This window comes from Ananas comosus, linkage group 20, assembly GCF_001540865.1.
Source record: "Ananas comosus cultivar F153 linkage group 20, ASM154086v1, whole genome shotgun sequence".
Lineage (NCBI taxonomy): Eukaryota > Viridiplantae > Streptophyta > Magnoliopsida > Poales > Bromeliaceae > Ananas > Ananas comosus.
Window position 1 is genome coordinate 3,575,611 of NC_033640.1, and position 25,456 is coordinate 3,601,066.

A 25,456-nucleotide genomic window follows, 5' to 3' on the forward strand; every position below is an offset into this window, starting at 1 on the left:
ATATTAAACACATCCAATTTGCATGACTAAATTCACATGGTGAGCAGGGGCCCCGTAAGGACCGGCTCAGCAGACACTTATATGGGCTGTGGCTCGGCTTCGCGGGACGATACTTTTCGAAGGAGACAATGTTATTTAGATGCTCCTTTTTTTCTTCTTCTTCCTCATTGTCTTCGTTAAGATAATGAGAGAAAGGGGGAGATGAGTGTGGAGTGAGAGATTAGAAGATGATATATTTTTTTATGATGCATAAAAAAAAATTACAAAAGAGAGGGGTGGGAGATTAATGGAAAAGAGTTACAAAAGAGATAGGGTGAGAGATTAATGGAGGAGGAGAGTGAATTAAAGTTATAAAGCTCACTCATTGATAGAATATTAATATGGTGCATATAATTAAATGTTGCACCTTACATGTAATTAGATGAGTGCGGATATGAAGGGTTGGGCGGTGAGAAGAGGAGAAGACAATTTGATTTAAAGTTGGATTTAAAGTTGCATGTAAATGTAATTAGAGGAGTGAGAAGGTGAAAGGTTGGGTGTTGAGAAGAGGAGAAGGTGGTTTGATTTAAAGTTGGGCTATGAGAATAAAGGATAACATGCCACGTGGCAAAAAATATTGTGACTTCATATAGATTTATTTATAGATATTCAAGGCTTCTTCCAAAAAATAAAAAAAACTAATGGACCGACGGATGATGTGGTAGGCACGGTTCATACACTAATCCCTACTAACTTCGATTTTTTTTTTTTTTCTAAAACAAGTGGCAAAGGCTTGATGGTTTATATTCGAGGTCCCAAATTCGAATCGTAGTTGATTCACATTTCCAGTTAAGTTTATTTTTAAATGAAATAAATGAAGCGGGTAGCGTATTATCTATCTCTTTCAAAAAAAAAAAAAAAAAATCCAAGTTTTTTTTTTAACATTTTATTGCTTTTTTTTTAAAAAAAAAATTTTCTTAATTTTTTTTTTCATAATTTTTTATTAAAAGGACAATGGGGAGGTTTCCGCACGACGACGCTTCGGCGGTGTGTCTGAATCCCCCCTTCTTCTTCTCCCTTCTCTCTCTCTCTCTCTGCACCTCTTTCTCTCTCATCGAAACCCTCGACCAATCCCCAATTTCGCCCTCCGATCCAATCCAGTCCTCCCCCCAAATGCGAGCCCTAGGATCGGCGGCGCCGCCCTCCAATTCCGGCCCCAGCTAGGGTTTCTGTCCCCGCTCCCCGACTACCCCGCTTACCTCGGAGTCGATCGCGGTTAGGGTTTCGCTGCTCACTCCCTCGCCTCCTTCTTCTGCTTCTTTTGCTTGCTCTCGTCCCCAATTTCAATCGATTCGGCTTCTAATTCCGTAGTCAAAGTCGGAGTTTTTGCTTCTCTGCAGCTCGAGTTCTCGATTGGTGCAATTCGTGGCGGGGGCTTCGTGTTCCGCTTTGAATCAGCTGCTTGATCGGTCCAATTTTGGTTCTAGTTGGAGTTTCGGTTCCAATTGTGGTGTACTTGTATAGAATTGGCCTTCTGCTAGGGAGGTTGGAGTGCAAGTCAAGCTTTTCCTCCCCTTTTGTGCTTCAATTTTGGATTTTGCTAGTAAAATTTGCCTCAGAGATTGTTTAAGTTGCCCTCTGGGCCCTCCAGTTGACGGGATCAAATGCTTCCTCAACTATCTTTTATTTGTGCCTGAAAAAAAAAAGGTCTTTTTTGAGTCAGTTGTGATGAAATTAAGTTAGGGAGAGGAAATTTGTAGCCTTTGATTAATGTACATATGGTATGGTGCATAGGAACTTTTATGGGGTGTTTCGGAGTTCCTTGACTTTGGGAACCTATTTCTGATGTGGCTCTCATATTTGTATGTTAATATTGAGGCCGGTTTATATGTGAGTGATTAGTGGTTGGAATGTGGGTGCAAGGTGGTATGCTTCGGTAGCAACAGAATGGCAGGAAGTGGAAGAGCAGAATTGGCTTCAAATAACCCGGATGGATCGGCATTTACTTATCCCAATGGGCAGCGCGGAGTGTACTCAGGTTCGAATCTGGATAGGTCTGGAAGCTTCCGTGAGGGCTCGGAAAGCCGTGTTCAGGTTTCGGGAGCTGGAACTTCGAGAAACTCAGCTTCGGCTGTTGAAATCCCGCCAGTATCTCAATATCTGTCATTAGAACCTTTATCAACGGGTGAGCAAAAGTATCCTCGCTCAGTAGAGCTGCGAAGGGTTCTCGGAGTTATCGTCGAGGAGCATTCATTTGGCTCGGTACAATCGAAGCCGCTCCCTCTGATAGCTTTTGAGGATGTCAAACGATTCAAAACGAGCATTGAAGGGTCATCAACAAGAGCTAAGTACTACTCTGACTTGTTCTCGCTAACATTTCTTATTTATGGCTTTGCCTTATTCTTCCATGACCTGCAAAATGAAGTTCTTGTTTGGCCTGTCTTCTGGGACAACTTCTCTAGTTTTGAGAAGTAGTCATTTGGGGAAAAAAAAAATCTGGACTTTTAGCTATGGTGGGAAACTGAAATGAGTTTATGGGCCCATGCTTCAATTTGAAGCTTTTGCTTGCTGCTGCTTGAAGCTATTGGGAGTGCTTTAATGAAAGAGTTGTTATGAGCTTTAATGGAAAAGCTTTTATTGCTTTTCTTTATTGCTTTTTTGAATAACTCTAATCAAACAGCACAGTTGCACAAGCTTCGCATGGGCCAAACGGGCTTTTTTTGTATGTTGGTATATTTTGTTTAGTAGGCTCCATCATAGCAACTTTTAAGTGTTTTTAAACTTTATGGGCTAGTTTGGTATGGGCTTTAAAGTTGTGGAATTAAACATTTCCTCCTGTAACACTTTATGGAATAAATGCTACTCCTGTAAAAAAATTTTCTTTAACGGTGTTTGGCTGTTTCATGAATAAAAGTGTATAAAACAAAGAGAGAGAGATGAGATAGAAAGTGAACAGAGAGAAATTAAGGAGAGAGAAGATAATGAGAAAGTGAAGAGAGAAAGTAAGGGATGAGAGAGTAAGTGAATAGAGAAAGTAAGAAGAGAGAAAATAAGGAGAGAAAGTGAAGAGAGAGAAAGACAGGAGAGAGAAAAGAATAAGGAGAGAGAAACTAGAGAGATATACAGCAGAGAGAGATAGATAAGAGAGAAAGTGAAGAGAGAAAGTAAGGAGAGAGAAGATAATGAGAGAGAAAGTGAGAAGAGAGAATAGCATGAGGAGAAAAAAAGTGAAAAGAGATAAAACAAGTAGGAAGAGAGAGAAAGTAAAGAGAAAATAAGGAGAGAGTAAGTGAAGAGAGAAATTGAGAGAAGATAAAGAAAGAAATTGAGGAGAGAGTAAACAGAAATTGAGAAGAGAGAAAGTGAAGAGAGAGAAATTGAGGAGAGAGAAAGTGAAGAGAGAAATTGAGGAGAGAAAGTGAAGAAAGAAAAAGTTAGGAAGAGAGTGAAGAGAATAATGTAAGCCGAATCAAAATTTTATCACCTTTTCATATATTATCTTTTTTTACATCCTTTCACCTCTTTTTAACCTAGTCCTCCCTAGGTTAACAAATTGTATTGTTGGAGATTAATGGGAGGTGAAACTTTCAGCTCTCTTAAAAGTTTATCTTGACATACTAAATGCAATTAGTAGGGGGTGATTTTACAGGAGTAACATTTCACCTCCTTTAACCTTGTAATGGATGTGCTCATAATTGTCATTGAGCGCTAAGAAGGAATGCTTCTTGATTCGAAAAGTTGTTACTGGCAATTGAACTTGCCAAAACATTAGTGCATTATGTTGGTGGTTTTATTTTCTTTCGGTTTTTTCCTCTGAAGATTTAGCATATATGTGACAGGGAGAGGATAAAGTTTCTGCATGAATCCATGCAGAAATTGGATAAGTATCGCAACTTAGTATCGCGGAAACGACAAAAGAGTGATCTATCAGCTGAGAAGTTTGGTAGTTCGAATTTGCTTAAGATGGGAACTCAAACTTCTCAAAACCCTACAGAATCCTTAAGTCTAAGACTGGAAGACCGGGCGAAAAATGTGGCTCCCAACAAACGTTTTCGCTCATCAGTGGCGGAAGTACGGGTTTGTATTTCTTTTCAAATTGTTATGATAATCTTTGTTCAGTTATGATAGATACCTAGAGTAAATTTTTAATTGCAACTATTGTAGCTCTTCTCATCTATCCGCTAGTTCCTTTTGATGCGATGCTCAATCTGATTCCGAAACTGGCAGTTAACTGTTCTCTGATCTAATTCTGTTTCCCTTCTTTTAGAACTCAAAAGTGTAACATATGGATCATCTGTTTCAGAATGCAAAATGCCATCGTTGTTCATATGTGGTTGTTTTCTGCTAAACATAGTTGTTTTATCTCTGTCTTCTTCAGCCAGAAGGACGTGGGCCTGTTTCTATCAGGCAATCTACTGTTGTAGATAAGGAAAAGGTTTTGCTTTTTGATAAGGATAATAAAACCATGCTTCGAACATGCAATGGTGGACCTGTGGTGTCTGAGGACAAGCTTCGTGTTCTCTCTCCTGGTGGTGAAGTGTTGGATAAAAAGATGAGACGGAAACGTTCTGTCGGCACAATGGTTAACAGATCTAGCGATGCTGATCGAGAGGTAAAGCAGGCAGTTCAACATAGGTCTAACAATGATATCCGTCCGCGAAGTAGTGATAACCTCAGCTTCAGGTATGCTCTTTATGGATGCTTCTTTTTACCCTTTCTTCTAGGTAAAACATATGGAGATCCATAAACTATCGGCGATTTTGATATATGGCCCTCAATTTAAAATTTATTTTTTTGGTTTATACTTGATGCCCCTTAAGTTTTGTTTTTGTTGTCTTAAGCTATTGCTGGTGGTTGAATTATCGAGTTTTAATGGCTCTGCTATCTTACCAGTTGTTAAATGTTAATTGATGATAGGTCTTCTAGCTGAAAAGCTGTATTAGACGTTGAAGTTAATGGAATCACCATTAGATTTAGTAGAATCCCCAATTCAACTGACTAGGATTACTTGTATCAAAACCAACAAAAGATGAGGGGGTGTCAATCGAATAAAAAAATAGATAAAAAAATTGAGGGATCAATTTTTAAGCAGTTTATTGTTGAATGGGTCTCTATACTTTTTCCTCTTCTCTTCTATTGATTTCTGTAAGTTTGCCATATTGTGAAGTCAAAAAAATTGCGGTGCCAGTTGCACAACTGATTCCCCGTGTTGCTGGTTGTTTTTAATTTTTAGTTCTCCATATATGGCAAGATCTGATCTTTCAGTTTTGAGTTTCTCTACTTCCAGTTGTTTACACTTAGTATATTTAATGAGACAGCTTTTTGCGCTAATTCTATGATGAAGTTTGTAATAAATAAATGTTGTTATTAGCTGAACATATTTGCCCTGGGGGTTAAATATGTAGGAGAAGAGGTAATTTATACTCCATGAGCTAAAGTACTCGAAGATAAAAATGCTAGAATTTTTTGAGAGAAAATGTGTCCTCTCTTTCGTTTAAATATTTTGATTTTTTTCTCCATTCATTGAGCACTTGATAAAACATTTATTGGGAGAAGGTATTAATACCACAATTTATTATTGCTGACAGAACAAAGATGACAAGAACACTTTGAATGTCAATGTTGATTGAGGGAGTAATTTTGTCTAAAATGTTATTAGGAATATGGATGAAGAAGCAACAAAATACTTCTGAAGTATACATGATATGCTGATTTTTGGCTATCTTCTTATAGCAATCATCATAAATTTCTAACCTTTCTAGTTGTCTTGGTAATTGGTTTGGTCCAGCTTCTGGAACATTTTCTCAGCTCAAGAACAGGAAATCGAGTGTTTGACATTAAGTTTGAAATCATGAAAACCTCTAGTTGCTTTAGGCTAGGAAAAAATCATAACCACTGTTTTTTAGAGATATTCTTGTGTTTCAGTTGACTTTTAATGAGTAGATTGTACTAGGTTGACCAGAAACTCATTACTGCTTCCCTTTAAGATTTTAAGAATTAATATAGGGTTTTCTCTAGCTGATTTGGTCAGGGTTGGATCTAAGGCTTCTTTTCCTTTTCTGTAGATGCTTCGATCTTGACCTTTCAGTTATATTTGGTGATGAATGAGGTAGCCACTAAGAAAATATTTGTTCTCCATTTATGATTTCATTACCTGGTTTGCTTTTATGCATATCTTTTCCACTTTTATGCAGAAGGCCAAAATGCTATTCTTTTTGTTCTTGCAAGTTTATATATCGAACATGACTTCTGTGTCCAACTATAGGAATATGTTCAAAATTCTCTTGCTAGGTGATTTCTTTAGTTCTTTTAATTGACGCTTTTGTTGTTTTTTATCAGATCTAAACTAGGTGTTATATTATTAAACTTATTAAACTTCTCTATATATTGTTTTGGCAGACCTGGATCTTCAAGTGGGGTAATAGGAAGTACCAAGATGGATGGTAGTTCCCAACAGAGTGGTGCTGCTTCCCGTGTGATGCCCAAGAACGATGTGGATAACGGCCCTGCCTCTAATGAGAGAAGAGAACGTGTAACTGGCCTTGATAAGGAACGGCTTCTAGCTAAGGGAAACAAGTATGCTTACTTTTGTCATTATCTCTATTATCTCTTGTGAAACTACTATACTTTTATCTTTTCACTACTATACTTTTATCTGTTGCATCATATTGGCAGGCTAAATTGTATAGAAAATGCTAGCTATACACGCCAAAAATCCTAGGGTTCACAAACCCTTCGGGGTTTTAATATTATAAAAAAAAAGTTGACAAGACGAGGGGCTAATAATTGCCCTTGAATGATAGGGTGTAGGATTTACACCCCCTTTTTGGGGTGTATAGGTAGCATTGCTTAATTGTATATAATCCTATAGTGGGAAATGCACTTTCCTGTCTTGATAATTTTCCAAAACCTAGCTGAATATCGGTTGATTTTCTTAGAAAATCCTGCACTGCATCCCCTGCAGAAGGGCTGAAGTACTAACATATTTAAATCTAGGGCTAGGGAGTTATTTGTTGGTTTTGATTATCAAAGGGGTAAACTAAAAAGTTGCAATATATCCAGGGGGCTAGCTTATCTGAATTTTAGAGTCATCAAGAAAAAACTGTCCTTTTTTATTTGATGACACGACTTTCACGAAATTGTTGTTCTTTTAGCTCCACCATTCAAAAACACAATAGTTCCATTTCTTGATCTTAAGATAGACATTCACATACGAGTTCTTCATTATCAGTTCTCATGCATATAGCATGCGTGCCTCTGCCTTTTCTTAGTTATGTTGTTACAACCTTAAGTTTATGAAATAGTCTTTATGGCTAAGTCTCTGACAGTCTGACTGAAAGAAGAAGTTCTGACTGAAAGAAGAAGTTATTGGTTGTTTCTGATTCTGCTGTAGTGGGAAGTCTGAAGAAAATGCTATTGATGCTACTTTGCACAGCTCTTCTTTGATCAGCTGAATTTAATGAGCACTTTTTCAAAAACTCTGGACAGGGCATGCAAGCTTGAGCTTATGAAATCATTATGTTGTATTTCTGCTGCCGCAGGAACTGGTTAAGAAAATGTTGTTGATGCTATTTTGAACAGTTTTTCTTTCATCAGCTGTAGTCAAACAACACTTCTTTGTAGCTAATCATTTAGCGGGAAAAATTGAAAAACTCAACATGAGGGAGGATTTCAAAGCTCTGGACTGGCCATACAAGAAAGTGTATAAAATTATAATGTGGTATTTCTTTCTCGTTTATTACATTTGATGATTAAAATTGCTTACTTGCCCTGATATGCAGGCAAAATATTTGTGAGGATGCTCAAGTGGGAAGTCAAAGCCCTTTGACAAAAGGAAAAGCATCAAGGGCACCAAGGACAGGCCCGACTATTATCGGGAATTCATCTTCTACTTTTCCTCGCTCCTTTGGAGGAATTGACGGTTGGGATCAATCTGTCCCTGCCCCAAACAAAATTCAGCCTTTACCTGGAATGCCCCATCATAAGCGCCCTGTGTCCTCTGGACCATCATCACCACCAGTCACTCAGTGGGTGCGCCAACGCCAGCATAAGATCTCAAGACAAAGAAGAGCGAACATCGTCCCTCCACTCCCAAACTTTGATGAAGCCCCGACAACATTTTCTGAAGGGTTCGTGCCTCCGGATGTTGGAACTAGGTCAGCATCCATGGAGCCTTCTGGGCATCTACCCACTAGGGGTATTGCTGGTAGTTCCCAGCAATTGAAATTGAAGACTGATAGTGTTTCTCCCCCCCTGGGGCTGTCAGAGAGTGAGGAGTCAGTTGCTGTTGAAAACAAGTTTAAGGACAAAGTAATTGTTGATCATGGCGATATTGAGGAGGGGCCCGCCAGTGTCCTTAAGGTGACGACTTCGATTGTGCCTACGAAGAAGAGTAAGGTTAATTTGAAAGAAGAGATTGGAGACGGAGTTAGGAGGCAGGGAAGGAGTGGAAGAGGTTCTATGCAATCTAAGGCATGCTTACCCTTGTCCAAAGAGAAATTGGAAACAGTGGACAATACCAAACCATTGAAAAGTGGGAGACTTGGTTCAGACAAGATTGAAAGGTGCTAGACTGTTTTGACTCATTGGGGAACTTATATAGCGCTTTTATATGAGGATACACTTCTATAAGCCAACAAAATTATCTATTACATGATAATCCTGTGAAATTTGAACTTTCACACCCATGCCCTTTAAAAAATTAGTTTCTTGCATTTATGCCCTTTCCTTTCTTGGAAGATCTTTCTACAACATAAATCACCTTTACCGACGAAATTGAGGACTCCACACTTAAAGATAAGTGCACGTTTGTAAGAGGTACTTTTTAGGGGCGTGGGTGAAAATTCAGATTTTACTGGGTATGTATGTACTGAGGTGATTTTGCCGGATATATATACAAAATCCCCTTCCATGTATCATAGTTACCTTGCTTGAGTAAAATGTTGAACTTCGGTGCAGTAGGGTAGGTCGTCCTCCTTCAAAAAAGGCTTCTGATCGCAAGGCTGGTGCTCGTCCAGCGCAAACTATACAGAGTGGTTCCTCAGACCTGACAGGTTCAATGTTGATCATATTTATCTTTGACTTCTGTTAATATTTTTATTTTATTTTTGAAATATTTTACTTCTGATAATGCCTTCAATGTTGCATCGGAATTTTTATTTCATTTTTTATAACCTCTTCTACTTTTGGAATAACAAGTTTGTTAACTGCTTATGCAGGTGAATCAGATGATGATCGTGAAGAACTGTTAGCAGCTGCAAATGCTGCTCGCAAGGCTAGCTGTGTGTATCTTACCTCATCCATCTTGGTTTTGAAGCGCTTTCCTTTTCAATAGTTTATTTATTATTTTCAAAAATTTTTGTTACAATGCAGCCGATGCCTGTTCTAGTTCTTTTTGGCGGACAATGGAACCAATTTTTACTCGCGTCACTTCTAAAGACACAGACTTTGTGATGACTCAGGCTAGCATCTGTTCTGCTTTGTATGTTAGTATTGCTTCATTCTGACATTGTTACTCAACCTTGTTTTTGTGTTTATAAATATTTGTCAGATGGAATTTGTGGAGGAGCTTGATAGAAGTATGTTCGACGTTCTTGATGCTGATCATAGAGTGATGGTATCAACTACTTTTAACTCTCTAATGACATAGTCGTTCTTCTTTTTCTTCGATTTTAATATCCACCATTTTTGTTTTTTCTGTTAGCTATCCCTTTTTTTGTTGATAGCTTCTTGACTTTAGTGTCTGCTTTGTCCAGCGAGTGCCTTTACTTTGTAGAGTTGTTTGAAGAAGCCCTAACAGCGTTTTCGTTAAATTCTACCTACAACATTTTGCTGCAGCAATGAGCAGAAGCTTCAGTTTGGAGCTTCTGCTATTGGGTCCCAGAAATTCATCTCTGCTTTCCCTCCAGCCAAAAGTTCTAGATTGTTTATTTGCAATTCCTGGCTTTTTCTTGTCAAGTGGAGAAGCTTTTTGAGAAGCTGGGGCAAAAAATAGCATTTAGAATTGTTACTCTGTTCTCATGAATTCAAGATTCATTCCTTTTCTCTGCTGTTATTACCTTTTGTTGTGGTATCATAGTACCTTCATCTATTAAATAAATAATTCTTTTTATTCAGCTCTTTATAGAAAATAATGAATGGATATAATCTGTTTCTTTCCTTCCCAGGATGACCATCCATTTCAATCCTCACCTCGCTCTTCGGGACAAAATAAAATGAATGCATCCGGAAAAGTAGGAAAAGACCAATGGTTGGAGAAAATAGTTCCACTATCACAGAGACTTCTTTCGGCTTTAATTACAGAGGATGAGAATGAGTTGTTTGACTGCAACAGCGAAGAAGATGATGGCTTTGAGCAGTTTTCAAGTGACTATTCACCTTATGCTTCTAATAGCCATGTTGGAAATGAACATGGGGCCCATGATATGAAATCCGATTTTGGGTTAGACTTTAGGAACCCAAATAGTCATTCAATGGGTAACGTTCTCCCCAATGTGTTTACAACTTCTAGCAACTTTAGGAGCTCAAACATTCACACTCTTGGAACTGGTGATGATCTCTTACAAGCACAAAGCAATGTTAGTGTGCCTTCAGAAAATGGGCCACTTTCAGAATATGGGCCAACCATTTCAACTCAGCTAAATACTTCTCCACAAAATAGTCTATTTGAGCATATGTCTCTCAACGACAGGATATTATTGGAGCTGCAGAGCATTGGCCTTCACCAGGAGACAGCGGTATGTGACATTTCTATGTAATGAAACCTTTTTTTTTGTCTTGGAAACATTAGTGAAACCTATTTATTGGATGAGAAGTAATTGCATACATTTTTTCTCCAACTTTACTGAAACTTTATTTTATCAATGATTGGTAATGGTCCATAACAATATTGAAGAGTCATTGTGAGTATTAACTAGAAAATCTTGAAGATCTGTAGCACAAGCTAAATTATAGGTTGGTAGGAATCATTATTGTAATCTGTTTGCTAAACACCTTTTTGCCTTTTTTATTTTTTTTACATTTTCTTTTCTTTTCAATTTCTTCTGCCTTTTCTTGAATGAAATGCTTTTTGTAATAAGCTTTGATAGGGCTACTATACTCTTATAAGTATAGACCCTTTTGTACTCACAAGTTTCCGGCCATTGGATGAAGGGATGTGCGGTTAGGAAGATAGTGGTCCCCTAGGGTTGAGTGGGTGGTTGGTTGAATAGTATGATTTAACAAGTGGAAATAGTCAAAGGGTAGATCTAACGGCTGAAAACTTATGAGTACAAAAGAGTCTGTACTCATAAAAGTATTGTAGCCAAATTTAGTAAGCTTCATCTCACATAAAATTAAACTCTGCCTCCGTTTCATTACTTTTTCAACAGTCCATTTTCTTATGTTAATGTCACCTTTTCACATGTAGAGTAGCTTTTGGTGGTTGGATTACAACTTATGTAATATCAGCCTGGTCACCCTAAGCCTATCTGGGGCATTATATTAAATTATTAGTCAGTCATATTACATTGGCATGCTTGGCACGGATATTAAGCACTTCAACAACATATTTATTGAGATCATTATGAGTTGTTATGCATAGTGCCTTTTTTTTGGATATACTTATTTTAGTTTATTGCATAAACTTATACAGTTCTCTCTGCCATCTTTACTTCAGCCTGAGCTGGATCAAGGAGAACTTGGGGAGATTGATAAAGTTATCTCAGAGCTAAAGATGAGGCTCTGCCAGCAGGTCGTGTTGATTTTCTCTCCTACATTACGAAAATCTACTATTATTTAGTGCAATTAAGCAATCCTTGCGAATATTGGATTTAGTCAATAGTTTTAAGAATTTTTTCCCCCTATTTTGCACCACTAAACCTCATTGTTTAGTAACTTTTTCTTTTCTTTTCCTTTTTTTTTTGGGGTATTTGATAGGTGAAGCAAAACAAGAATCAGCTACTTAAGTTGGAAAAAGCTCTTCAAGAGGCCAAAGTAGTTGATGATAGGTATGAGCGGTTCCATGTTCGTGGTCTGCCTTTTTTGTGTCTTACATTTTGTAGAATAACAAGCTACTCAAATCTCTTGAATTTTACAGGACTCTTGAACAGCTTGCAATGAACAAACTTGTTGAGGCGGCATACAGAAAGCTACTGGTAACTTTTGTCTTGTCTTTCCCTTCTAGAAATTGTTTTTTTTTTTTAAGCTAAGAATAAAATAAGATGAACATACTCAGTAGTTCTAAAGTTTCATCTTACAAATTGATTTCTTTGCAAACTAAGTTGATCTGGTTCAGATTAAAATCTACTCATTTGTACAGTGCAATATCAAATTTGTTAGTGTTGGCTCAAAGTGGCCTTCTGGCCATACATACGCAAACAGGTTGTGGATTCTTTACATGAGTTCAAAGAGTCGGCTCAGAACACTAAACACAACCCCGCAATCACCAAAATTTTCGGAAAATCCATCGAAACACCTCCGAACCCATTGAAATACACCGGAAGGTGCCGACGTACACCGTAAGTCACCTGCTGACCCAAGACACCAATTTAGGTGTCCGGATAGCAAACACAAGCCGAAGTGACGTAGAAGTATAATAACATATTTAGTGCTGTTCTGGGTTCTCGGAAATGCCGTTTTTGGCACCGGAACCCTCCGCCACTCACCTGTTGTCTTCGATCACTCGAGACAACGAGAGCAACTAGCTGACAAGGTTCGGCAATAAACCTGGGGCATTCACATCAATAAAAAGTGAACCCTCTCGCCAAACAACCACGTTTCGCCGGCAATTTTGTTGAAAAACGCGACGAAACCAAAATCGAGTTTCGCGAAGGCCTCGGGACTTTGGACAACCAGTCCAGGGATCGCAAATAGCGACACTACGGTGCCTGAGGCTGCCTTCACTATTCAAATTACATTAAATCCCCTACACAACCAAGCGCAAAAATAATGTACAAAACAATAAGGTTGTTGAGTTACCGAACATCGCAGAGTTTTGAGACCAACCAGCAGCATCCCCTGATAGGCCTCAATGCACTGAAGTCCGTGCTCTTTGTCTGGAGAACACGGTGGCCAAGGAGCTGGTCGGGGCTACGTGAATCCTGCCTTGGAAGGTCACCGGGAGCGACATAGTCGGATCTGCCAAGCGGGGCTTTTCCGACCGCAACAAGAGTGAGCACGGATGTCAGCGGCACCTTGGGGTCACCGAGCTCACCTTTCGGGCGATCGGCGATCCCCCAGCTGGCCGGAACAAGATGGCACGTTCCAGGGTACCCGAGCTCGGACTAGTGCTGGAGTAGAGAAGCTCTGGCCAGACCTTCGGCAGCTAGGAGACTCGCGCGCCGGCAAGGAGGTACGACCGACGAGGGGTGATCCTTGGTGCTGGTGGCCAGCGTTGTGGTGCGGCAGTGGCGGCATTGGAGGAGTCGCGGCTGAGGTTATGGAAACTCGGCTAGGGTTTCGAAGCCCGGCGCCGGGAGAGATCGGGGATAGTTAGGGTAGCGCCGGCGGACTCCAACGACCTACTTGAGCCTGGCAGTGGTATTGGCGGGGGGGGGGGGCGGGGCGGCGCTGGGCGAAGGGCCGCAACGCGAGTCTCTAGAAATCGGGCTTGGGGATCGACCTCAGGCGCGGGTGGCGTGCTGGTACGCCGAGGCACGACGGTGATGCCCGGCATTGCACGACCAACGGAGGTCACTCGGGTCAAGGGGTAGAGAGAGAGAGGAGGTGGAGAGAGAGTTCTTTGGCGGCTCGTGGGAGGACGGTTGCGTCTGGAGTGGGCAGCGTAGGGGAAGAGAGCTCCTATGGCGGCTAGGGCTTCAGAGGGAAGAGAGTAGGGCTAGGGCTAGGTCAAACCGAAAAAACCCCTAGATGTATTAATAAAGGGTTAGGAAAAATGCTTAAAAGCCCGCTAGAACTCATTATTTCTTCCAAATCCCTCACAGCTTGCACAAAATGCCCAACAGTACTCCACGTGCGATTTTGTGGCGAATGGTACATAAAATATAGGTCTTTTTCGAAAATACGAATTTCCACAATTGACCCTCCTTGAACTTCGTGCAAATTTGGAACGATCGGCTCGTCGGATCTGTGAACAGATTGCACCAGCACTCCGGCACTGGCTGGACCAATCAGATCTGGCATTTTGTTTGTCAGAGGTCGCCGATTTGCGATAATTCATTCTCTTCTCGCCTCAACATAATATATACTAAATTTATACATATAAAATTTGAATTTCAAATTTCCAAATTGAATCTTGATTCAATTTTCAAATCTCAGGTATTACATGTATAGCTACGAATTACTATGCGCACCAATTAACATACTGATTAAGTTATTTTATATCTAAAATACAACTATATCTCATAAAGAATAAAATTAAAATATAACAATAACATTCTAAGTAACAATAATTATTTAAATTTACATCTTTATAAAGAGATGCTGCTTAGTTCTACATAAATCATCGCAGTGGATTATATAGGCATATTGCCACTCTGCAGATACAAGATTTTTTGACAATTTTAGTATAGATATTGCTGGTATTGTTCAAATTAAATTGGCTAATATATACTATAATCAAACTAATATATCTAACAATATAAATCAAAATTATTTTATATTATGCTAATTTACAAATTTCTAGATTGGAATAGAACAGCTTAAGTAATTTTAGATTACATTAGTTTGTTCATAAGATTAGATTAGACTAAATCAGATTTAGGAAACTTAAATATTAAATAGATTTGATTAGATTGGATATAAGATTGAATAAGGTAATTTTCTTTATATTTTTAAACTATTAATTAGGTAATTTGAAATTACATAAATTGAATTTAATTAGTTATATTCTATTATTTTAATACTCTAATAGATAATTCTAGATTAGATTTGATTAGGTTTCGTACTTATAAATTAGAATAGATAAATTTAAATATATGTTATATTAGATTCTAGATTAGATTAGATTTGACTAGATTTTATAGATTAGATTAGGTAATTCTAGATTGGATTAGGTTAGATTCTAGAATAGATAAGATTAGAGTCATTAGATAACTAAATTAAAGAAAAGGGAGAGAAGGAAATAACAAATAAAAAAAAAAGCGATATAATTAACAACTCTGAAATCCTAAATAACAAATCATAACAAAAAAAAACTTGGCACGATACATGCGGCGATACCCCAGCGGGTATCGCCACATGGGGGGGGGGTTGGTCCTATGAGACCCCCTTGTATCGTGCCTCCATATTGGGGGCATGGTAGGTGGTGCATCCTTGATTTTATATTCGTATATATATACTTATACGCATAGGAGTTATTTTGAGAACCATGAGTGTGATTCACCCCAGGAGCTGGTAAAATTTTCAATTTTAATTTTTGAAATAAATAATTGATATTTGATAAAAAATAATTGTTGCAGCCAAGAAATCAATTACTATTTAAACATTTATTTTTTAATTTTCAGAACTATCAATTTTTTGTTAATTTTTTGAGTATATTTAGAATTATAGGATTTTTTTTATATAGAATAAATTCCTAAAACTTAGGGATATTGATTTGTAAGTTCTAATTTAGAATTACATATATTTGTATATGGAAAATCCTAAAATTAAGGAAAATGATTAGGTCTAGAATTAGGGTTTTTTTAGTACAAATAGGGACAACTTAAAATAAGGACAAAGCTTATGCAGAGAGGGTTTTTGGGTAAGGAGCTGTTTGGTTCCACGTAAAATTGTGAAAAATGGTTTTTGGTGGAAAAAAGTTTTCGGTGGAAAAGAAAGTTTTACGCTCTTTTGTGTGTGTGTATATATATGGTTTGGGGATATAGAGATGATGGTGAGAGATGGTGGAAATAACATATTGGGTGGTAAACATACACCAGTATATTAGAAAAAAATTTCCTTTTTTACTTCTCAAAACGTTTGTGAGAAAAAAGTTTTCATTTTCCTAAAAAAATTTGGAAAATGAAAAAGAAAGTTTTTCGTGAAATATGGAAAATAATTTTTCAAAGAAATTCTTTTTCCTACGAACCAAACACATGAAATAAAATTTCCAGCCTGAGAAAAGCTTTCTGAGATATTTTCCAACGAACCAAACATGCCCTTAGGGCATGTTTGTTTCAACGTAAGTAGACTTGGGGTGGAAGTGGACTTTGGGTTGAAGTGGAATTTAGGTGAAAATTAATTCACTTCCGCTGTTTGTTTCTAACTGTGGAAGTGCAGTTCTGTGAGTTCTGTTGTTTGTTTGGTAGGAAGTAGATGACGTAAAAAGTGTAGCTCTCCACCCCCGGTATACTTACCTCCGAAGTAATATTATTGTCAATTTTGTAACTTAGTGAATAATAAATTATAATAAATAAAAATTAATATAATTATATATGTATATAATTATGTATATGTACAATATAAAATAAAATTTTAAAAAGTTATATTATTTGTTTGGATATAAATTATAATAATGCAACAAATAAAATTCTAAAGTTAAAAAATTATTAACATTTAACAAATTCATTTTTCATCATTTTCTAAATATACAAATTAGACAAAAAATATATTAAAACTTACCTAACCAAATTTGATCACATTACCTAACCAAATTTAACAAGCTCCTTTGCCTCTTTGCACTTCACCGGAATTGACTTCGCCTCATGGGAGGGCGAAGTCAATTACCATATTTTGGGTGAACTCGACTTTCGGCCGTAATAAAATTACGGCAAAACAAACAACGGAAGTGATGGTTTACGGCGTAAACAACTTCCCCCCTCCCCTCCACTTCCCCCTCACTTTCACCCAAACAAACACACCCTTAGTGTTTCGTTTGTAGGAAAAGAAAAATATTTTTTCAATTGCACTTGTTTGGTTCAAAAGAAAAGATCAATGAAAGCTATTTTATTTATTTTTCTTATATATGTAAATATTATTTACATATAAATAATTGCCATACTACATATGTTATTATTGTAATTTATATTTGTAGGTTAAATACGTTAAAAATAATATTATATGATAAGTATGTAATTTAATATATAATAATATATATTTAATGCTATATAATAAATACATAAATATTTTATTTATTTATATAAATGAAATACTATATAATCGCATATCTATATAAAAGTAAATACTACTAGATCGAGAGAATAATAAAAAATATTATTTATTTTTATACCTATATAAAAATAAATACTATTACATAGTATTTCTATATATTAGAGAGAGAGAGAGTATGGCTGCTATGCTTTTAAGAGCACGGAGGCCTTCGTTGTCCTAAGTAGTTATCGATGATGAGACTTCCGAATCGATGATCGATTCCGTTATACTTGATCTAGAGTATTTAAAGTTTAAAAAAAATTAAATTTGTGGATTTTGGAGATTATTTACCTAGTGATTGAAAGGACTAAAACTTAACAATTTTTAATGGCTGATGTCCACCATTTGTAAGTTTAATGGTATAGAAATATTTGAATCGGATGAAATTGTGATAGAAAATTGTTTATAATATTTATAGCAAGATTAATATATCTGATGTAAAATTTAGTGTTATATCATCAATTTTTGTGAGATTAATTTTCAGCCCTTGAATTTTACTCCTTTTGATCACAAAGTAAATGATATCGAGAACCAAGAAAATTTATTTTCTAAATACTTCAAATGTTCTAGACCAATGATTTAAGTGCCCATCTGCTCCGCGCTGTGGTACCTCACCAACAAAGTATCAGCATGATATAGCCTTGCGCCAATGGTATCACTGAAAGCCCTCTCAAAGAATTATCTCAATAAGGTACAAAATATTTGATAAAGATATACAATACACAATTAGAATATATTGTTGGCAAAGAAAATAAATATTTTCATGCCCTTGTGTGTCGGCATGTAGGTATTTTTGTGATCAGTATGCATCAGTATGGCATGGCAAAGCACAAATCGTGCCGTATCGTTCCAGTAAGTTTTCATCACGATCCTGTGCCACAACTATTAAACCCTTGCTTTAGATGGAGTCTAGAGGAGCCGATCATTGATTCAGAAGTGCCATCATCGAAAATAACTTACGAGCAAGGAAGCCTACATGCTCGTAAGAGCATAGCAGCCCTACTTTCTCTCTCTCTCTCTCTCTCTCTCTCTAGAGAGAGAGAATACTATTAAGAGCAAAGAAATATGTTTCCTTCCTAGTTTTGAGCCCATGGACGCCTTGGGTTTAGTGGGGGTAGGTGGAATAGTATTTGATCCAAGGGCAGATTTGGGTTTATGATTTAGAGAGAGAGAGAGAGAGTGAGGATACTATCCAGAGCAAAGGAATATGCTTACTATCTGCTTTTGAGCCCTTGGATGCCTTGGTGGGGATAGGTGGAATAGCATTTGATCCAAAGGCAGCTAGAATACTATCAAGAGCAAAGGAATATGTTTACTACCAACTTCTGAGCCCTTGGATGCTTTAGGTTTAGTGGAGGTAGGTAGAATAATAATTGATTCAAGGCTACAAACTTGATAATAAACACAACTCATCTACTATTGATAGTAGCATAGATGGAGTCCTTATATATATTGTAACATTTTATTTTTATATAGTCTACGTGGTCCAAGCCCAAAGTTTTGGTTTTCTGCTCGGAAGAAGCATAAAACAAAAAATCAAAGTTTTTTGGAAAATCTGTAAAATTATTTTATGAGAATTTTTTTTTACATGCAACCAAACAAGCTGAAAACAATTTCCAACCTAGTTTTACGACCAACCAGGTAACCAATCATACCCTAATGAAAAATTTATTTCAGATTTGTGTGATCTTTTGTACTGCTTGTGTGGACGACATCTGGCTTGTCTTATCACTCTTCTTCCCCTCTTTTCTTCTTATATTTTTCTTTTTTTCTTCTCCTGTGCTATAGTATTCGCGGGTATAGTACTTGTTATAGTACACTTATCCTATGTCAGTTGGTATTAGAGCATCTGAATAACAGCCTATTTTTAATTTAGATTTGTGTGATTTTTCTTATCGCCTATGTAGTCACTACCTAGGCCGTGTGACTTATTTATTTTTTCCCCTTCATTTTTCCTTTATTCTTTCTCTTTTCTGTCTCTGCACTATAGTATTCAGGACTATAGTACTTGCTACAACACTCCTAACCTGCGTCAATTGAAACCAGCGCATATGATTAGCGGCGTCTTCTTATTTAGGACTGTGTTAATTGGTATCAGAGCCGAAAGATCCTCTATTGAAGCCAAAAGATACTTTATCATAGCAAAAGTCTATCCTAAAATGTATTAAAAATCGTTCCTTCACTTTTTTCAATTCATGGATTTTATCCCTTTCCGAACTATTATAAGATTTGATGGGATTTTGTGTGGAGTACAAATTGATGAGCGGCTTTCCCATGATCTTATTTGAGAAAATTTGTAGAGAAATTAGGTGTTACTCCACATCGTTGTTTTTTTTTTCCCTCATTTCGTTTCTTACAAGGACGCCATTATAGAATCGAAATACGTTAAATCCAGTATTCTCACAATGCAAGATGATTATAAAGATGAAATTGTATTTGCTGTGATTGACATGGAGAAATGTAATATCATGTCGACCATAATGTCTGGTCGACAGTGACATGAGGCTAGAAATAGGCATATCTTTTATGACAATGGCATTCAATTTGCTATTGTTCCAAATATTATTGAGGCACTTGTTATCCTACTAACATCACCACGCCCGACGGAGTTTCTTCTGCCACAAATCGAGCTCCAAACAATAGTTGGGTCATCCTCCACTGGAATGTGATCTTTCGATGCAACATCACAAATTTGTTGATCCTTTATATGTTACGAACAAAAAGATTTATGCGCTTAAATTTTGAGATGGTGATCGTTCGTTAAACACCATCACAATCGAGAAGCCAGTAATGAAGATTATTCGGGACGCCGGCATTGGACTACATCACATTATGCTGAAGATTCAATAGCTAACTTCACTATTGCATTCTAATCTTGGGGGTGAGATCCTGTGCAGCGAAAGCGAATGATGCAGCCAAAAGATCAACTACGACTTAGAAAAAGTATATTTTTTAAATTTTAGGAATTATGATTATTGTTAATGCTAATTTTTTGTAAGAGAGTATATTTAGATTTTTGGAATTTTTCTATGTAGAATAAATCCCTAAAAGTTAGGAATATTGATTTGGAAGCTTTAAATTAGAATTAGATATATTTGTGTTAGGAAATTCCTTAAATGAAGGGATTTTGGTTAGGACTAGAATTAGGGGTTTTCTAATATAAATAGGAACAAAGCTTATTTAGAGAGTTTTTGGTTACTGAGAAATTTATTTTAGATGTGTGTGATCTTTCGTATCACATGCGTAGTTAAAATCTCGCTTGGTTGGCTTATCCCTTTTCTTCCTTTTTTCTCTCTTCCTATACTTTTCTTGTTTTCCTCTCTTCCTGTAGTATCTGCGGCTATAGTATCTCCTATAATGCTTTGAGCCTACGTTAGTTGGTACCAGAGCATCCGAAATAGCATCCAAATAGTAGCCTTTTTAATTCTAGATTTGTGTGATATTTCTTATCGGGGTCCGGCTACTATACTATTATGAGTATGATCGCCCTCGTACTCATAAGTTGTTTTCGATGATAGAGCTTCCGAATCGACGATCCACACCGTTAAACGTTATTTACAACATTTAAAACTTCTAGAAATCAAATTTTATAAATTTTCGACATCATTTACCTTACGATCAAGAGGTCACAAATTTGACAATTTTTAACGGCCGGTATGGGATACTTGCTAGTTTAACGGTGTAAAAGAATTGGAATTTGTTGAATTTTTGATAGAAAATTCTATTCACTACATAGATAAAGATCAATAACTCCGATCTTGAATTGAAGGATCCGATCATCCTTTTTTAGGACGTCGTTCGATTTTGACCGTTCATTTTATGCCCACTTGATGGACTTTATTATGATTTCGAAAATTTACGAAATTTATTTTCTAGTAGTTTCAAATACTCTAGATCATATTTAATGGAGTGGATCGTCGATTCGGAAGCTCCATCATTGAAAACAACTTATGAGAATGAGGGCTCCAATACTCATAATCAAGGATTTAAGTGCCGTGACACGGGGTCGTGCCGGAAACTTGCCGGCACGGTACGGCACGGTGTGTGCCGGAAACTTGCCGGCACGGTACGGCACGGTGCGTGCCGAGCCGTGCCGATGCGTGCCGGTCCAAAAAAATTCTTGTGTGCCGACACATAATAGCATGAAATATTTATTTTCTTTAGCAACAAAATATTCTAACTATTTATTATGTCTTTTTATCATATCTTTTGAACTTTATTGAGGAAATTACTTACTAATTTAAAGAATAGAGGGTCTTGAGCTGTGCCATCGGCACGGGGTCTGTATCGTGCCGGTATCTTGTTGGCACGGTACAGCACGGTGGATACGGCCCGTGCCGACGGGTACTTAAAACCTTGCTCATAATAGTATAGTAGCCATGGCCGTCTTATCGCCTCTGTGGTCACTGTCTAGTTTGTATGGCTTGGACTTCCCTTTCCTTCTTCCTCTTTTCTTTCCCTGCGCTATAATAATCCGCAACTACAATACTTGTAGTACTCTCTACTTGCATCAGTTGGTACCAGAGCATCCGTATAGCAGTCTGTTCTCATTTAGGCTTGCGTTAGCTCGTATCAGAGCCAAAAAGATTCCTCCATTGGAGTAGAAAGATCCTCCATCGAAGCTGAACGATCCTCTATTAGAGAAAAAGTCGATCCATAAATGTATTGAAGAGGGTTCCTTCACCTGCTTCTATCATGGATTTTAATTCTCTTGCTTCTTCTTTCTAAGCTACTGTGTTATGTGATGGTGTCTTGTATGAGTATAAATTGATGAGTGGCTTTTCCATGATTTTATTTTGAGAAAATTTGTGAAGAAATTTGGTCTTACTACGTATTGTTGTTTTTTTATCCCTTTATTTTGTTTCTTACAAAGCCACCATTATAGAATCGAAATACATTAAATCCGGTACTCTCACAATGCAAAATGATTATAAAGACGAAATTGTATTGGTTGCGGTTGACATGGAGGAATGCAATGTCATGCTTGGCCGACCATGACATATGACAAAGGATATTTTTCTAGCCGTGGAGAGAAATAAGCATTTCTTTCATGACAATGGCATCCGATATGCTATTGTTCTAAAGATTATTGATGCGTTAGTTATCCTACCACTATCACCACCATCGACGGAGTCTCTTCCGCCGCAAATCAAGCTCCAAACAACAGTTGGTCATCCTTCTCCACTGGAATGTGGTCTTCTGATGAAACAACACAAATTTGTTGATCCCTTCTTATATGTTTCTGCGAAAGAGATTTATGCACTTAAATTTTGAGATGCCATCATTCTTTTCACACCATCACAAGCGATCCATTAATGAAGATTATTTGAGATATCGGCATTGGACTACATCACATTGTGCTGAAGTTTTAATTGCAAACTTCATTTTTGCTGATCCTGAGATTCTATATAGCTGAAGCAAATGATGCAGCCATGGAATCAACTACAATTTAAAGAGAGTATGGAGAGTATTTTTAGATTTTTAAGAACTTTTATATGGAATAAATCCCTATAAATTATGGATATGGATTTGAAAGTTTTACATTTGAATTAGATATATTCGTAGTTGGAAAATTTATAAAATTAAGGGATTTGAGGACTAGAACGAGGGCCTTTCCGGTATAAGTACGGACAGTTTATGTAGAGAGAGTTTTTGGTTAATAAAAAGAAATTTATTTTAGATTTGTGTGATTTTTGTTATCACATGTGTGGTGGGCATCTAGTTTGTATCACTCATCTCTCTTCTCTCCCTTTATTTTTTTCCTTTTTGTTTCCTTTTCCCCCCCTGCTCTATAGTATCCGTGGCTATAGTACTTGCTACAATACTCCCGGCATGCGGCAATAATGGACTATAGTTGTTTCAGACAAACCACACTTTGTTTCTTTTACTTCCCATCAGAAGAACATTCACTTGATTGAGAGGTGTACTAATCCAACATTGACATGGATTCAGACTCTCAGAGATATTTTAATGCATTATGTGACAAGGGGATATGTACCCTGAATCGAATGGTTTTAAATTAAAAGATAATTTCTATCCTTTTGGCTTTTCTGGCTTAGTGTGATATTCTAATAACAATAATTTATTGAAGGCTAAAAGTAGAAACACTTCCTAGGAATACAGGGATTTGCACTTTACCTCTTCTGATAATCTGAACTTGAAGTTAAATTATAGAAGAGTTAACTTATTATAAATCTAGGGGTTTAACTGGAGATTTTGTTATCATGGGCTAAAGCGCACTTATGGTATAGCTGGGGGGTTATTAACATTTTAGCCTATAATCTAAATAAAGCTTTTACAGTCTTGTTTTTTCCCCCTATTTTATTACAGGGTGGTCGAGGTAGTTCAAGTCATAAGGCTGGTATGAGCAAGGTTTCAAAGCAATTAGCCTTAGCCTTTGCAAAGCGAACTGTTGCCAGATGCCATAAATTCGAGGAAATGGGTCGAAGCTGCTTTAGTGAACCGCCCTTCCGGGATTTGATCCTCAATCCGCCTACCACTGACCCTAAATATTTCGAAGGTATCACATCTTGGAGTTGAATCTGACATTTCTGTTGAATCATGTAGTAAAAGTTTTAAACAAGAAACTTGGAAATAGTATTTTTGTGGCCACAAGCCCAACGAAAATATCACAATTTGTGCTTTGCCTCCCTTAAAAATGGATCTATATTCAGTAATCTGAATCCAGAAATTAAGTGCCTAATCCCCTTAATGTCATAATTTCCTTATGGGAACTATTTAAAAATAGGCTAATTACATCTTTGGTTCTGAAACAATGAGGTGCGTGACATTTTGGTCCTCAAATTCTCAAACTTTAATTTATTGCAATTTCAAGCTCGAATCTTTTTAGATGGTTGCAAGCAAGTCCTACGGTCCAATTATTAAATGTGGTAGTGACATTGCATCTTAGTCATTGCTATATTATCAATCACAACACTGCCTCATCATTGCCGCATTAGCGACACATTACCATTTAATCAAGTAAATTGTACTGCAGGACTTGATTAGAACAATTTAGCAAGTGTGAGCTAGAAATTGCGACTACTAAGTTTGAGGACCAAAGTGGCACATGTCTCATAGTCCGAGGACCAAACGTGTAATTTAGCCTTAAAAATATTAAAATTTGATGAATATTATTTAAAAAGATAGGATTTCTGGTAATATTCAATACTTTTGAATGAAAAATATGGTGGGGATTAAGTGCTACCAGTCTAAAGCAAGCAATGTAGGTTTTTACATTTGTAGGGGGATAATATGCAAATCTTCTACCTTTTTCTGGGTTTACTGGCAACTGTCTAAATTTTCCTTTTTTCTTTTCTTTTCTTTTCTTTTCTTTCCTTTTTCTACAACCACCTTAGCTTATATATTTCAAATTGATCATTAAATTTGCTAAATAATTTTTCATGCGCTAAAAAATGTTATACCATTATTCAGTTTAATCATGTAAGATTTTCTAATGCTTATGGTGTTGTTGATCTCAGCTGCCACTGAGCTACATGGAGTTGGTCAGAAGCTCGATGGAGCTCTATTGGATCAACATCAAGGATTAACTCACAATCCAGAACAAACTTCAATTAAGAACGACCCAACGCAAATAAGGGGGAAGAAGAGAGAAGCCCTTCTCGACGATGTTGTTATGGCTTCGGCTTCACGTGCTGCATCAACCATCATAAACACTCCTTCAAGTGGTCCAAAATGGAAAAAATCCGATCAAAACAAAGATTCAAAAAGCTCCACTGCAAAAGCCGGCCGCCCGTCTTTAAGCAGCGGAAGGGGCGAGCGTAAAACCAAGATGAAGCAGAAGCAGAAGCTGTCCCAAATATCGGCTTCCTCAGAAGCAAAAGTTGTTGACCAAGAAGTTGATACGCAAAACTCGGCTAACATTGTTGTTCGAGATCAATCGAAGGAGATAGATGTCGGTATATTCACGGAATCGATCGACGTGTTAGATGTTCCTGATGGATTAGGTGGGCAAGGGCTCGATATAGGTTCATGGTTGAATGTCGATGATGATGCATTGCAAGATAATGAGTTAGTTTGCCTAGAGATTCCGATGGACGACCTCTCAGAGTTGAAGCTGAATTTCTAAAGAGAGCGAGAAGTATACGTCATGTGCATATAATTTTAAACTTTAGATCAGATGCTATTAGTGCTTTACTATAGTGCTAACTAACCAATTGAACTACCTTGGAGGTTAGGTAAAAAAAGAAAAAAAAATTGTAACATTGTTGGCGATTCTTTTTTCGTATAGCCTTTTTCCCTTTGAATTTTCCTGGCAGATCCCAATTGTCTTCTGTCGCGTAGAAAATGTCGATTCTTGTAACAAAATCACAATCTCAATTGAGAGTATGTAGTTCTTCCATTTGTATTATTTCAAGCTAGCGATTCGTTCGTAGCTTTTTGTCTC

At 37.2% G+C, this 25,456-nt stretch overlaps 1 protein-coding gene across 5 annotated transcripts; it reads left to right on the top strand.

Annotated features, from left to right (window-relative positions):
- LOC109725530 lies at positions 1,028-25,456 on the top strand. 5 transcript variants are annotated; one of them, XM_020254747.1, is made up of 16 exons: positions 1,028-1,254; positions 1,380-2,327; positions 3,819-4,056; positions 4,358-4,662; positions 6,379-6,555; positions 7,761-8,543; positions 8,938-9,032; positions 9,198-9,260; positions 9,352-9,440; positions 9,530-9,595; positions 10,146-10,715; positions 11,636-11,710; positions 11,896-11,966; positions 12,056-12,113; positions 23,380-23,569; positions 24,531-25,456. In XM_020254747.1, the coding sequence occupies exons 2-16, from the start codon at positions 1,927-1,929 to the stop codon at positions 25,136-25,138; spliced, it is 3,789 nt and encodes a 1,262-aa protein (XP_020110336.1). In that variant the 5' UTR covers positions 1,028-1,254; positions 1,380-1,926; the 3' UTR covers positions 25,139-25,456. The 5 variants fall into 5 exon arrangements, with proteins under 5 accessions (XP_020110336.1, XP_020110335.1, XP_020110337.1 ...); XM_020254746.1 differs by having other exon boundaries at positions 1,028-2,327; XM_020254748.1 differs by having other exon boundaries at positions 1,028-2,327; positions 8,941-9,032.

Excerpts from the sequence above, each read along its gene's own strand:
- LOC109725530 (XM_020254746.1), top strand. The coding sequence starts at position 1,927 with ATGGCAGGAAGTGGAAGAGCAGAATTGGCTTCAAATAACCCGGATGGA. Across the intron at positions 2,328-3,818 it reads GGGTCATCAACAAGAGCTAA|GGAGAGGATAAAGTTTCTGC; the intron begins GTACTACTCTGA and ends TATATGTGACAG. Across the intron at positions 10,716-11,635 it reads GCCTTCACCAGGAGACAGCG|CCTGAGCTGGATCAAGGAGA; the intron begins GTATGTGACATT and ends TCTTTACTTCAG.